We start from the raw sequence: 16,074 nt of genomic DNA, 5'->3' as shown, positions 1-16,074 counted from the left end.
ATGTGCTTTTATCTCTGAAAATCTGAATTTTAATGACACCAATTATTTAAAAAAACTGGGTCTGCTTCTTTAACAGTGTTTAATTAAGCTAGCTGGCTTAGAATGAACACAAACACCTCTTATATACACTTTAAATGAAAGGTAAAACGCAATCATGACGGGGTTATTATCTACTCTCAGGTTCGATTTCTAGACTAAGGCCCTTCATTCTCACGGTAGATTCTCTCTGGTGGTCCGGTTTCCCTCATCATCTTAACATGCACTACAGCCCAATCCTGCAGCTGTGCCCTCTTGTCCTTGAACCTCACACCAGATCAGGAGAAGGGCCCCCAGACAATGCACCGCCCCCTGACGACGAGAGGTTACCCCAGCAGCATTGAAAAACAGGTCAAATGCAAAGCACACATTTCCCTACGAGGACAGTCACGTATATGTTAACCTCCACCCCGTGACCTTGTAGCAGCTATGAAATGATTCTCGGCAGTAAAACGTCCCATGTCATTCATTCTGATATGATGGCTAGACTGATGTATAGTAGGCCTGCAACAACAAATTTTGAAGTGGGATGGATTGCGACAGGATCTATTTTGAAATATGCGACCATTTTAAAGGTTATTGAGGCACCCAAAAGCATGGTAATCCCATTAAATCCTTTCATTAAGCAGCTAATTATCCAATCCTCTTTTAGCTTATATTATAACTTGCAACTTGCTACAGACAATTTTGAAAAGCAGATTTAATTCACACAATAGTTTTATCCTGTTAAAGGTCCAATATTACGCCAAACTGACTCTTATGAGCTTTACGCCATGTTATAATGTCGTTACTTCCTCAAAAAAATACCCAGAGTTGTGTTTTCCTTTGTTGACACATTTGAGTAATCCTGCATTTGAGTAATCCTACATCTCCAGTACTCAAAATGCTGTGTCCCACCTTGTGATGTCATGAAGTGATAAATAGACAGCTACCAGAGATTGGAAATTAAAGGACTGAAATTATCCAAATGAGTCTAGTGAAGGTGTATGGATTTTAGAAACACAGTGGAGCACTTCCTGTATTATCACATGACATCACAAGGTGGAACAGACTGTTTTCTGTTTGAGAGAAGAACTCAGCCTAAATATGCAGGATTTGTGTGTTAAACATGAGTGAATGAAACGAAACACAACTTCAGGTATGTTTTTGATGAGGAAACAACATAACAGATAAAAAAAAACTGCATAATATGAGCCATTTAAATTAACATATAAATTGTAAATAAATAAATAAATAAATAAATAAATAAATAAATAAATAAATAAATAAATAAATAAATAAATAAATAAATAAATAAATAAATAAATAAATAAATAAATAAATAAATAAATAAATAAATAAATAAATAAAAATTAATAATAATAATAATAATAATAATTTTCTTTTGTTTTGTGTATTGGTGATTCCTTTTTAGAACATAGTCCTTGTAATTTTCAACTTTTTTTCAACATTTCTTCACAAACTAATTTTAACAATACTACAGCACCAAACAAATAAAAACACAAAAGCTTCACGCCAATTGAACAACAGCTGATATAGGCCTATGATGATATGTAAATTACAAATAGGACCTGACCATTGTCCCTGGCGACGTAACAGCAAATCCATTCCATAATCACTAAAATATTCACAACACAAGCACAAAATGGGGTCAGCCTCTCTCATGTCGCCCAAACTCCCTCTGCGAGCTCTAATTATGACAACAAATGACTTCTAAGATCACGGCATCCCTTCTGCCTATAGGTCTGCTCTTTCACGCACACCCAGACAAATTAGGGGTTTTGTACCACAGACACACGGATTCTAATGGCGCGCGGTAAGGACGATTTGTATTGAGCCAGACGGAGCGGAGGGACTGATGATAAATTGCTCTAATAAAATGCAAACAAAGAGAAAGTGTGAGAGAGACAAGAGGCTACTTACAGCTCGGAGAGTTGGAGGTGCTGGAAGAGCTGCCACGACAGGGTGCTCAGAGGATTCTTTGACAAGTTGCTGCAAAAAAAAGAACAGAAAAATACAGTTAAATTATGTTGTGTAATGATAAAGGCTGGGTGTGTGTCTTGTTTTGATGCTGCTCCAGTCCTTTTTTTTCTGTTCTATATATTGACATTATTTAACCTCAGAAGATCAATTAGCAAATCAGTCTGTAGGTCAGTTGTCAGGAAATCGTAACCATGCATCCATTTTTTGTGTTCAAATTAATTAGCCTCTTTGAGTTAACATTCAGAAGGAACCACTCTACGTTGTTAGCGTTAAAAATTTTACATAAATAAAACAACCCAGCATCAGGGGCGAAAGTCCAATGTTTTTGCCTGTTTTTTTTTATTATTTATTAATTTTTTTTTCTTAACAAGATGACCTGAGTGGGCGATCAGTTAGGTGCTGAAAAAGACGACCAGTCATGTGCGCCTACCTAAGAAAATATTACAATATACAAATTATTTGGGGTCATTTGCCTTCCCCCCAAAATGAGCCACTGGCTACAGGTCATATGTGTACTACTGATCCCAGGTCATATGTGTACTACTGATCCCAGGTCATATGTGTACTAATGTTCCCAGGTCATATCTGTACTAATGATCCCAGGTCATATGTGTACTAATGATCCCAGGTCATATGTGTACTACTGATCCCAGGTCATATGTGTACTAATATTCCCAGGCCTGGACACATGGAGCACTTTCAAAAACAAATGAAAGTCCATTTCTTCATGGAAGGATACAAATGATTAACTGTAAAGGGAAAAGCACAGGGGAGCTGTTACAACTAAAATAAAGCAGATTTCTAGTTAATCTGATCTACACAGCACAGTTAATGACCCTCCAAGTACAAGCCTGCATTAATAGATGAGAATAAGGCAAAGTGCTATTGACAAAGGCAGGGGAAACAGGCCTGGCTGGACAGTGCTGCAGGGCCTGGCCAACTCAATATAAGAAAGTTGACCGCTTCCAAGTCAAATAATTCAATTGACTTAAGGAACCCCCGAGGCTTAAGAAGCCACTAAATCCAATATGAGATGGCCAGAGACACACGAGTGATCTGACCAGAGCAGAGAATTGGTTTAACTATGAACATCAGACATCCGTCTATGGAGGAAGAGCCCTGTGAGGAGCTAACATACTGTTTGTCATAAAGCACGCCATCAAATCCACTTATGCAGCACATGTAGCATCTACTCTGTCTGCCTTCAGTAAGACAGAAGAGCCCAACACAATACTATAGAGCTCATGAACATTTAATAACATATGGCTTCACCGAGGATTGTAAATGTAGAGAGATCACGGCGCACCAGGGAATAGGCAGGTTCTTATACGCGGATGCAAATGGAAGTGTATTATAAAATATACATACATACATACATACATACATAAAGATAGGCATGAATGAATATATACAAGTAAGTGCATGAATTCATACGACAGCTATCAGTGCAAAGTTGTCTGTCATTAAACAACACACTTGTATAGGTGTTTAAATCCTCATTCTACACTAATGAATGCCACCGCACATAGACAAGCTCCATCTCAGGGAGGTTAATTTGTATGGGAGACCTATATATGACAGTCCCGTAAGCACAAGTGTCACCATGGCAACAGGCAGGTGAGGATACGACAGCTCGCTCTCACTTCCTCCTGTGATGTTCCACACAAGTGTCACATTGAGACGGAATCACACGCATGTAAGAAGCGGTGCGTGGTACAAGATGGCATTTACATAGAGAACGCACGCACATACAGACCGGTTAAACATCGTCACCTCAGAAAAGTGTGCCAGTCAGAATACCGCTGCTATCAGAGGAGCTCCAGTGTAGGGAATAGAGATGTAAAAATGCAGCTCGGAATTTGAAGCCTCTACAGAAAGAGATGGAGTCCCAGAGGGGCTGTGCATGAAGCGCATGAAGAATACATTACACTCACAGAGGCAGGACGGGGAGGGCAAACAGGCTCTAATTAGGCAACACACAACAGAAATGATCCACACTTACGTCAAATCAAGCTGAAAATAGATAAGGATAGAGAGTAGGGCTTAAAATAGACATGACAGATGGTTCAAAAATAAAACTTAACCTTTAAAGAACATGATAGTATAGTAGAGATGTTTTGTGCCTATGGGATTGTTAAGTGTGACATTATCACAGTTTAGGTCCGAATGTACAGAGTTCACAAACACAACTGAAGAAACAGCATGGGACTTTGTCTGAACCTCCTGAGGAATCAAAATGAACTAAACACACTAAATCATATCAGTGAGTGGAAACTCACTGATTTCAGTTTTAGGTCTACAATTATAATGAATAATCATAATACATTCATAACTTATGTCCCAAAAGCATCTCTACAAGACAAAATTTATTCAAGGCCACATAGCTGAATAAAATATGACAAAATGCCATTAAAGTGAATGGATTATGTTGGACCCGGAAGGAGCAAAAACTAATGACATCATCACTTAACAATCCTACAGTAATGTTAACAAGGATAGGACTGTTACAGATCTGTGGGTTTTAAAATAATAAAAATGACCACAATTGCTATGGCAATTGACAATTCAAAACAACATTACACTACATTTTGAACAGCGAAAATACATCAAAATGGTTGCCTTGGATCAGGAATACACACTTCTTCAATACTTTACAAAGATGAATCTCCTTGTTTTCAAATGGTTGTGATTGACAGGTGGATTAGCCAATCAGGGACACACATGGTCCACCCTTATAAGAAATAATAAAGGAAAAAAAATATCACAGGGACTGAAAAACATTGCGGATTTATGCAGAATCAGTGAGCCAAGTACTGAATTCTGTTAATCTGAGCTGACATGAATTAGATTTTGTTTATGAATCATAGGTGACCAATGAGCTCCTTTGTTCCACATTTGTCATTGAAAAAAAGAACAAATCTGATTGCACGACCACGTTTGACCGGACTTGAGACGCAACGGAGCGCATGAGGACCAGACAAAATAAATCTGTATAAAAAACAGAGAAATATTGCTGTTCCAAACAGCAAACTGAAACCTAAGAATAAGTGTCTTACAGATTTTTAGAATTTGAACAAATTCTTATATTGACGGTAGTACTTTTACATTGTCCCCCCTAATCTCCATTAAATCATATAAGATGTGATGTCATTTGAAACCACACCATAATCTCATTTCGGTAAAATATGTAAGAATATTCTCCATTTTTCACAATATCAACATTTTCAAAAACAACTAAATGTTGAAACAGGTAATAAATAAATAAATAAATAAAAATAAAAATAATAAAAATAACAAAGTCTCCTGCATGAATTTGTCAGTTCCGAAATTCATAAAAGTTGTTCAAGGTAAAAGGTAAAAAACTGGTATGATGACACAAACAGACAAATTTTGGTCACAATCAATGGCACTACTCTTTGCTTTCAGAGGGGTGACGTGTCTTCTTGCCTCAAGGACATAACACAGTATTGTATTCAACGCCGGCAGCAAAGTCACAGAATTAAGCCAAAAATATTTTCGAGATCACAGAAAAAAAACTGCACCTTATAAATGTTTCATACTTCACGGTAAGGCCTTGATAGCCCTTAGCAGTAAAAGGTATTCACAGATTCATTGTTGAAAAAGTGGCTGGAGATAATATGCTCTTTGCTGTATGCATTTTCATAATGTTCTTATAGATGAAAAAAACAAAAAAAACAAAACAAAAGCCTATTTCATAAAGGTGTTAAAACAAAAGAGTTGTGTTTTTTTTTGTTTTTTTTTTTTATGTAGAGAGTGTGAGACTGGCCTCACGTCTCTGGCAGGATGTGTTCCATTTGCAAAGGTCATTCTGTGCTTCTCCGTAAGAAATGTCAACCAAAATTGGATTGGGGGGGGGGGGGGGGGGGTGAGCTTAAACGAATTAATAAATATATAAACAAATCAGCAAATAAGGCATCAGAGTATGGAATGCCAGTGGACAGGAGGTGAAGGGCTATCCAAATCTGACCAGCACTGCGTTAAACAAGCGGGTGTCTGAATCCGTTTGCATTACCGTATCGAGTGGTTTGTCTAAAGTTTGCCAGCGAATACGTTCTATATGCTGGAATGGAAGCAACTGGAGGTAAAAAAAAAAAGTTAAGTGGAACATACTGGGCTTATCCACAAACTTCAGCATCTCCTCTGTCGACATAAATAAACAAAAGTGAAGTAGTTTTCTCACAGTTGCTTTAGAAAGTGGTGCCATTATTCAAGGCCTAAGATGCGATTGTTATCAGTAGTAGGACTTTAAGGCATAAGATAAACAGTGTGGAGCCAATCCCTAACTTATAATTATAATGTTCAACTTTTGTGGATTGTCTGTTTGGATATTTCTTCAAAAAAAACCTGAACCTGTTTACTCTCCGTCTAAAATTATGACATAATCAAACTGTAGAATGTGAATGCAACCTACCTTCAAGTCAATGGAAAACGCACTTTTTTCCCTCTTTTAAGCCGTATCCTGGTGGATTCTGGGTATTTTCAGCACCGCTAATTCAAGATGAGTATTATTTGAGTCTTTGAGGACATAATTGACATGTCCTTAGCACAGAAAAATCTACTGATGTTAAAGTACAGCAGGTGACGCCAACAATGCTGTAGCTTGTAGTACGCAGCTACTGTTAGCATTCTTGGATATTCATCCAAATTTGAGTTATGCAACCACTTTGTTCTTTTCCATAACTTTGTGTCTATATTTGGTACAATATATACCATAAAATCCGTGTTTGCTATTGTAGTTGTTGAGCAGTGGGGGAAAGAGCAGCACCTCTCCATTAAAATTAATGAACAGAAGTGCTCCAACTGTCCATTAGTGGGCGCTCCCTCATAAGATAGCTGTATAGAGAATAAGAGTGTCTACTATAGGACCTGTTGAATACCCCCGTACATACATAAACCTTTAGACTGTAACCGTAAAGCTCACAGGGTGTCGTCGTGCCAACAGCCATAAATGATCTGAGCTGCTCCGACAAGCGCTCGTTTAAATGAGGAATTATAATTATGGGATCCACATGAAAATTTGATGGGCCGCGGGTAAGAAATACGCCTTACACAGACTGAGTGTAGCACATGTTAATATTGATGAAGATGTTAGACTCAACCTGGACATGTGTGTGTGTGTCTGTGTCTGTGTCTGTGTCTGTGTATGTGTGAGGAGGGATGGATGGACGAAAGGAGAGGGAAAGGGGGTGTGGATGCTCCTCCTCATCCTTCCCCCTCCCTCTTTAATAATTCTGTTTGGCAACGGCACCATTGGGAAGACTTGGTGAGGACTCGAGAGGCCTAGCTAATTAGTGCAGCATCGGTGTGTTAGCATGTGTGTGTGTGTGAGGGGGCAATGGCGTTTGACATTCAGCACCACGGACAGCGCACCAGACAGCCATGCACAGAGACATCGCAGAGAATCAGCAATATGGCCTCTTCATCTGTCACGCCCACGACTGTACACTAATATTTGAATGTAGTAAATGACATTTCTTCTTTTTTGGACGTTTTTTGGTAGTGAATCTTTAAAGGGCCCGCTATACGCTATGTTCTGGTCTATGTTATAATGTTGTTTCTCTGTCAAAAGCATAGTCAGAGTTGCATTTTGCTTTATTCACACATGTCTAACACACAAACCCTGTATATTTAGCTCTTCTCACAAATAGAAAACTCTGTTCAAGTGCTCCATGGTGTTTTTAAACTCCACACACCTTCTCTAGAATCATTTGAATAATTTCAGTCCTGGAATTTCTAATTTGTACTAAACAAATGGTAAAAGGTAGCTGTGATCTTGAAAACTATCACTTCATGACATCACAAGGTGGAATAGAGTGTTTGTGTGAATAAAGCCAAAACACAACTCCAGGTATGTTTTTGAGGAAGCTAACAGCATTCTAATATGACTTAAAGCGCTCAAGAGTCAATTTTGCACAATAAAGGGCTTTTAAAGTACATATGATTTTTTTCAGATTATTACTTAGTTTGGTGGGGGTAGTGCCTGTGGTGAATATTTATCATAATTTTACATGAGTCAAGTGGCAAATTGTGGAGAAAAAGTTGAAAAAAAGTACAAAAATATGGAGGAGAGGTGAGTTCTAAAATGAAATACCTCTACATATGTCTTGTGTACACCAGAAAATCTTTTCAAAATGCAGCACAAAGATGGTTGTTTTCTGGCAGTTCAAGCATTCATCTCACAAAGTAAAGGTTTTCTAACAGTTTAAACATGTTTTGGCCATTGTTAAGTTAATGGTTGTTAGGATTTAGCTCTACATATGTCATATCTGCTGCCGATTTTCAAACTGGAAGCAGGGGTAGTGTCAGACATTTTTTCTGAAGGATTTAAGCGGGTGCTAAGGTGTTGCTGCTCACTTAAATTGTTGATATAGAGCTTTTTAACAGCGGAATGCATCCCACAACTCACCATGTTTGCATCACTGTTTTAAATGAGTTTAAATGTAGACAGCCCCTGTAGTGATTTATAAAACCTGGATATGGATTTTTTTTTTTTTTTTTTTTTATTGTAGTCTCATTTGAACTCTCTGCGGTTGCCATTTGAACATTTTTAGAGATTGAATGTGCTACAAATAGGGCAAATAACTTTAAAGACTTTTAAGATGTTTTGTACTTAGTTTAGCGTACGAGTTAGTCTAACCTGTCCATATGCACTTTATGTTGGAAGTGAAATGTGATGACGTTGCAGTTTTCAAAAGAGAAGAAGGAAAAAAAAAAAAATCTGTCACAATATGAAGCCCAGCGCGGAAATATCATAGGTGTCAATCCCTTAAAAGAAGTTGTTTTCGTCTTTGAAAATGTTGACATTTTGGAAGTAAGAGTTCTTTTTTTATAAGGAAGAAAGTGAAGTTCTAAAAAGTGCTGACTCACTAAATTGAAGATAGCAATGCTGGAATCGGAAAACTTAATGTAATAAGGAAATACACAACAACTAAACATCCTTCTGTCTACGCTTTCTAGAAACACCTGGACATCTAAGTAACGATCAAAATATAGTTCTGTTCAGTCTGTTCTGGTCCATCACTGTTGTTTTTTTTCCAGTTGTCCTCACCCTGATCCTGTGTGTCATCTGTCTTCCTCCTGTCAGGCGCGTGGCTCCTGACTTCCATCTACACTCCTCAGTATTCACCACACTCCGGAAGTTGCCCTAAGTGTGGCTATTTGCATTCGGGTTGTATTACTTTGCACGGTGCTGCCGATCTTGACAGCAAGTAAGTTCTATAAGGACTACGAAGCCGTTGTAAAGCCTCCCAGAGAATCAGTGCAGTGTTGACTTGTTGGTGCACATGGACATAGAACGTTTTACACAAATCAACCAACTTTATATATATTGTAGTGGAAAAACTTCCCAAATTCTGCATTGAAATGGATGGAATCGTAAGTGCCACCACAAAGAAAGCACGGTTTAGTGGCATTCAGAGGAAAAAGTGGGCGGGGCGGAATAAGGTTAATAAAAAGAGCAGTTCCTCACCAGTTTGTTCGATCTACACCTGCCTGCCCTTCTCTCGTTCCTGCTCATAGGATGTTAGTTGTTTTTGGCATTACCATGATGGAAAAACTCCACACTGGCCTCTGAGAGTTGTGAAGATCATTGCGGTGAATAATTAGGATGTACAGATCACATTCCCTTATTGAGACTTACATAACTTATACACCATAACTACAACACCTGAAAAGTGAGTTCTAGTCTGTGAACATAAAAGTGAGTCTCCTTCGGATTCCACATATGTTCTCATTATGTTGATCCGGTGCGTTCTAAACATCTAAGGCAAACACTCATCACAAAGCTGTTCTAAAAATAAGCACTTCCTCTCATTAATTAAGGTGAACTACGTATAACCCCACACTTTGTACGCTGTCAAGTTGCTCACACATGTAAAGTTTAAAAGTGTGCCATGTAATGTGTCCGCCACCTGCTTCACATTAAACGTATCCTTCTTCGTGGTGATGGCAGACCAACTTATGGATCAGATCTTTTGAAAGGGGAACCCATTCACAGTTAGAAAGCATGTTTTTAATGCATATTGTGCTTGTATCTGCTATATAGTTGTAATCTATGACACGCATGCATCACTATGGTACAATTTGGACATTTTAAACTGAAATATTAATCTAAAAAACGTAATAAAAGAAACAAGTCTGGGTTAGACAACTGCGGCGCCCAGTGGGACCTGATGTCGCCGTGAAGTTGTCGGCACCTCCGATGGATAGCTGCAAATGACGCTAACAAGTCGTAGATTTATTTTTTCAGTTGTACCAAAATGACTATGCAACGCAAATCCTACATGTATCACAGATTAAGAAAATAAAATCCCAGAACAGTAAGTAGAGACGTGGGTGTATCATGGTTGGCAGTGAAAACAGAGGTTCATCAGCAATATGGCGTCTTAGAAATAAGTGATTAAAGATTGCTCAGACATGCACGAATTACCCCAAATACAAGTTTGGGTGAGTAAATGGTGAGGGGAAACAACTATAACATGGTTAAAAGCTCTGAAAAGTCGATTTTGTGTCATATTTCTGCTTTAACGCACCTAATTGAATTAAAAAAAAGATGCCATACTGTGGAAATTTCCAGGCAATCGTGGAAACAAGCAGCAGGCCGACACACATACACATGCACCACAAAAGTTACAGTGTTAAGATTTAATTTTAGTGTTTAGTTTTATTAACGCCAGTGTTTTCAGTTCATTTTAATCAATTTTGCTTTTTATCAAATATAGTTGTGTGTTTTTCCGCCTGTTTATGTTTTGTGCTTTTAAGAATTACCCTTATTTACCCTTATGAACTGCCCAATCTGTACAATATAGGTTTGTCAATAATTCAAATGTAGTAGCTGCATTTTAATACCAGTTGGAAGCTTGGACAGTGTTAAAATTGAGCCCAATAATGATGAATGTGCCTATTGGCTGCAGGAAGATTACTTCACTGTTTGCAGCAATGAACAACAGAACATTTGGGATGACAATATAGACTGTTACAAAGACAAAGGACAGAATACTGTTTGTTCTCTGTGGTCTAACATTATGGAGAATGTAACCTCAGGACACACTTAATTGGGTGCTGTCACACAGTGGAGTGACTGCCTCATTAGTTAACACTAATTATCAAAAGTCTCCAAATCAATGAGCTGCTGATTTATTCATGAATAACCTATAATTAAAAACAAGCTCATTTGCACATAATTACACAAAATATGTCAGTTCAGGATACAACATTTCAGTCAAAAATGTGGTTTAGGTCAGACTAATGCTTTCTTATGTGTGAAGTTTAATGACCCCTGGTTTAATTATGGAATTACTGTAAATTGAACAGAAGGAATGAGATGTAAATGAGCACACATTTGAGCTATAGTAAGAGGAAGTAAGTTCTCTTTTGGGTTGTTTATTGCTTGACTTGGTGCTGCTGTTTGTTTCCGTGGAGATAGAAGACCTGAATGTCAGTAATGTGGAATATTACAGCCATAGAAATAATAATCTATATGGAGACAAGAATGTGGCCCAGAAGTTTCATGTCATTAAGATATAATTGTGTTTATTGATATTGCTAATTGCTATGGCGTTGGTTTTAATTCTGCATCCTTTTCAAACTTATTGGATACTTTCATTGTAGAAAAACATACTACTTATTTCTCTCACCACATAAGCTATTGATTTGTTGGTTCTTTGGCTAGTTTTGTTTCACTGCGGAAAACACAAGCACATTTTACCTGGAACTTGAAAATTTAAAAGTTTAAATCTAGCTCTGGAAACTGTTTTTCATTTTGAATTAACCCCAGAAACTTCAAATACGCAACACTTTATTATTCTGCGGCAGAAGTACTCCTTATCTCTATTCAGCATACCAGTATCTCGTTTATAAATAGTCCGGTCTGGGCTGGTAACCCTGCTCTCTACCCGCCGTTTCTTTGATAGTTGTATACATTTTTTTCCTTCATTCTCCGTTTTGTGTACCTCAAACCCCAGGGACCTCTACGAAAGCGCCCTTGAGCAAGACACCGCTCTGATCTCCACTCACAAGCCTATACATACACACACGAAGGAATCTTTTTAGGTATGTTTGTGTGCAGATCCCGAGTCAATCCCACCCGTAGCAGGCAAATTGTATTCACGCTCTGCAAATCCCCACCTGAAAGATTTAATATTGGAAATGGATAAATTTATCTTCATTACATATAACAAAAGCCATATGGTGGACTCATAGCATTAATAACAGCCTGTTAATATTTGTTCGTCTCATTCCAACAGCAGCTGCGCATGACGAGGACATGATTACTTTTAATAAAGGCTTAATCCCGACTTTTTCATATCTTTTTTATGAATCCCGCTATCCTACACAAGCTGGCAACAAATTAACGGGGCATTATTTGGACGATTGCAATCTTCAAGCTGATTGTGCTGATAGATAAAGGTGAAGAATAGAAGGAAAAGAGATAAAAGGAGCCGAGTAGAGGGAGTGAGGCAGTACTAGAGATGTGACACAATCCTCCACAATGCATACTGCCATTGTGTCCTTGGGCAAGTATTTCACCGTGTATGAATAAGTTTCTGTCTGATGGTTTACCCGGTGCAGCTGCGGCATTAGCTATCCTTCAATGAGAGAGACCAAGTGCATGAGTAATGAATCAGATTGTAAAACAAATTATAGCGAGTAGAAAAGTGTTAAATAGATTTGTATTCTAATAAACAGTTTTATAGGTCAGAATCCTCAAACTATTTTAGTAAGACAAATATATCATTATTAACAAGCTTGTTTCCAAATGAATTGTGTTTGTTTGTACAATCTTCATAAAATTGTAATAAATCAACAAAAGACGGTGTATTAATCAACATAAAAATGTAGCCTCCAGGTAAGCATAACTGTGGTACTTGTCGATTATAGGCACAATACTCCTGGAATATTCAGTATATAAAATGTATCCTTTTATTAAAGAACACATTATGTATTTTTGTGGTTTTAATTGACTTTTAACCATACTTTTAGTCAACCTTGAGATAAATATTTCACATTTCTAACTTAACATAATATCTGCATCTGTACGCCCGTACGATAAGTTCGATATATTGCTGAAGTAAATACAGATGATAAACAATAATACTGAAACTAATGTATGCCACTGACACAAAAACCCAAGATAAAGATAAAGACCCCATAAATTATTAATTCAACCTTTTACGGCTTGAATCGTATCATATAGCCAAAAAATAACCAAATGTCCCAGTAGTGCAAAGAAAATGTACACATGAATGATAAGTCGATATAGTAATTATCGTGACAGGCCATGCATTTGAAAAATATACTTTCATTAACCTCACCTCTATTTTCAATTAGGCATGTTAGCGTAGACAATTCGACCACAGAACTTTTTTTTTTTTTTAGCTATGACGCAACAAAACAGGCAAAATGCTTAGAGAAGACAACACCAGATTTATGGATTAATTAACCAGCGTGAATGAAGCAAAAATGGTAAATGGTCAGATTTTTATATTGCGCTTTTCCACCTTGCTGGAACTCAAAGCACTTTACACTGGGGCAAGGAGGGTAAAGAGTCTTGCTCAAGGACACCGCAATATCTGGACTTGCACCACCAACCTGTGAGTCGGTGGATCTGACAGCTCAACCAGTGGTGTTTATGCTGAGAGCGGGGTTCAAACTGCTAACCTTCGGATAAAAAAATACATGTTTTTGATGAGGAGACAACAATATAACGCAATCTCAAAAAAGTGACATTTGCATAATACGTGTCCTTTAAAGAGTTTTAGCAATATCGTGTGTGATTATTTATCTAAATAGTAGCAACTGCTAGTAACTGCTTTACAAACCGAGGTCCATGGCAGCACTCAAGCTTTTTAAAATGTAAAACTAGGAAGCCAATGTTTTTCAATTGCTAAGATATTTTTCACAAAGAAGTACTCCACAGTCTAGCTGATATCACTTCCATTCGGCATATAAATGATGCAGCGTGGAATGCACCAAGTAAGATCCTAGACAAAGCCAAGCCGCCTCTGAGCCACTTCTATTGTTGCCTTTTTCCCGTAGAGACAAATGAAGATGCTAATCCAGGGAGGGTGGAGTGGCAGACAGAACCTGCAACATCAGCCTTCGCAGCGTTCAGACCCTCACAGCCTTTAGAGTGATTGTGCTAGCTAATTACACTAGTGAAATATAAACCGCACAAGAAGAATGAGCCAAAACAGCTCACCCACACACAGGAAGGAAGGAAACAATAGTGTAGTTTTCCTATATCCCCGGTGAGCAAAGTTCCGCCTTGTTGTGAGCCAGGTACAAACTGCCAACCTGTACCGACCTGCTGCTGCGGCGCTGTTATGAAATGCCTCTCGCTCCGATCGATAAAATGTTGGGAGTTGATTAAAACACCAATAAAGACACCCAAGAGTATTTTTCTCCAATGTCTGCATGGAAAAAACACTTTGAGCCCAAGACTGGTTGTTCAGAATGCTGCAGTAGAATGGAGGGAAATCACCACATTGGGATAGCCATTGTAATTACAGAACATGTTTGGTTAGTGTGAATGGAAATGTGGTAGTTGAGTCATTAGAGTTAAGGTAAAATTATATGATAATGGGTTCTTAATAGTTAGAGTGGGTTATCTTTTATATTAAAGATGCACTATGTAACTTTTCTGGTGTGATTTTTCAGCACATGCTTTAAAACTCCATCAAACGGCGACTGCTTTGTCTAGAATGTTTCACCCTATGGCGTTAAACTTTCCACGGGTGCAATCAGTCTAAGTTACTGGTCAGATTGTGGAGAAGAGCGTACGTTTTTTCAAGCAATAAAGACACCTATAATTGCGTTTAATTTTAATGCCATACTGCGAAACATCCCAGACAAGGCAATCACACCTGCGTAAAACCCATATGTTGCTCCATGGGTAACCAAAAGATCGGAGTGCTCCTTTGTCTTTCTCAATCTTTACCAAAGAACAGAAAGTACAAGCCTCGGCATCGCGGGGTCTCTCAAGGATTACATTAGGAGACAGATGGATTTTGGAAGCGACAAAGAAAAGAAGCTAGTTCTTCAAATTCCAGAGTTTACCAGAGTTCTTTTGAAAAATGTGGCGAAGAGAAGCTGCAAAAATACAGCGAGGAAGGCAATGAATGACCACAGCATTTCAAGCCAAAGACGCTCATGCCAACTCATTGCAGCTTTTTTTCCCGAACGCGAATTTGCTGCTATCTGCCAAATAGTGCCGATGTATTACAATCAAAACAAAATCACAATTTGAATCAATGCAATTTTCAAGGCGCTGTATGTAATTTCCATTGTCTTTAAAAACAAACAAACAAAAAAAATAGTTTAGTTTACTTTAGCTTGCAGCGGTCCAAACTTCATTTACACTTTTGTAATGCATAACATCGTAATTATTCCCTGAGATGAGTTTTTAGATCTTTTCACGGAGACCAGAGTGGAGTTTTGGCATCACAGTAATGCTAACTGTGCACTCCCTGTTTCTCTGACATTAAAACACTTGATGCAAACAGGACAATCAATGCAATCTCATTTTGACCTCAAGAGCTGCTTGTATAATTTGGTCAAATACATGGAAAAAAACAACAACAAAACAAATGTGAAAGCTCTTTAGATGTCTGTGTAATGCCTTCAAGAATGATCCAAAGTAGACGATGCTCTCACACCTATTAGCGTACTGGCTCGCCCTATTGTTTCCCTTGTTTAGATTTAGGTCTGAGGATGGAGTTATAAATAGAAGATGGATGATGTCTAAGGCCCCCTCCCTTCAGTTAGAAATAAAGCGGTGTCAACCAGTAATCTGACCAGAACTGAAGAAACTGCAAACGTTCCAGTCAACAACCCTTTGTCCAGTTGACAGATTCGATTTTTTCTTTTACAATAGGCTTTTTAATTGTCCACATTAAACCGGGCAGATTTCGTATCATGCTGGTACTGTTAGCTTTGTTACATGTTTATCCAAATACCCTCCTCCAGTGTCATAAAAGCAGCATGTCCCCCGCCCTGTCACAGCAGTGCTCCATAAATCTGCTGGAGTCTTGTCTT

At 38.1% G+C, this 16,074-nt stretch overlaps 1 protein-coding gene across 2 annotated transcripts in view; it reads right to left on the bottom strand.

Annotated features, from left to right (window-relative positions):
• The window catches only part of ntrk3b (neurotrophic tyrosine kinase, receptor, type 3b), a 222,742-nt gene that overhangs the window by 136,641 nt on the left and 70,027 nt on the right, over window positions 1–16,074 (bottom strand). For both annotated transcript variants that reach the window (XM_033990909.2, XM_033990917.2), the window contains exon 4: window positions 1,960–2,028. In XM_033990909.2, coding sequence (XP_033846800.1) covers window positions 1,960–2,028 — 69 coding nt within the window. The remainder of the gene's footprint in view (window positions 1–1,959; window positions 2,029–16,074) is intronic.

Source organism: Periophthalmus magnuspinnatus, chromosome 3 (genome assembly GCF_009829125.3).
Source record: "Periophthalmus magnuspinnatus isolate fPerMag1 chromosome 3, fPerMag1.2.pri, whole genome shotgun sequence".
In the NCBI taxonomy this organism is placed as follows: Eukaryota; Metazoa; Chordata; class Actinopteri; order Gobiiformes; family Gobiidae; genus Periophthalmus; species Periophthalmus magnuspinnatus.
This window is presented reverse-complemented; position numbering and strand designations above follow the sequence as displayed.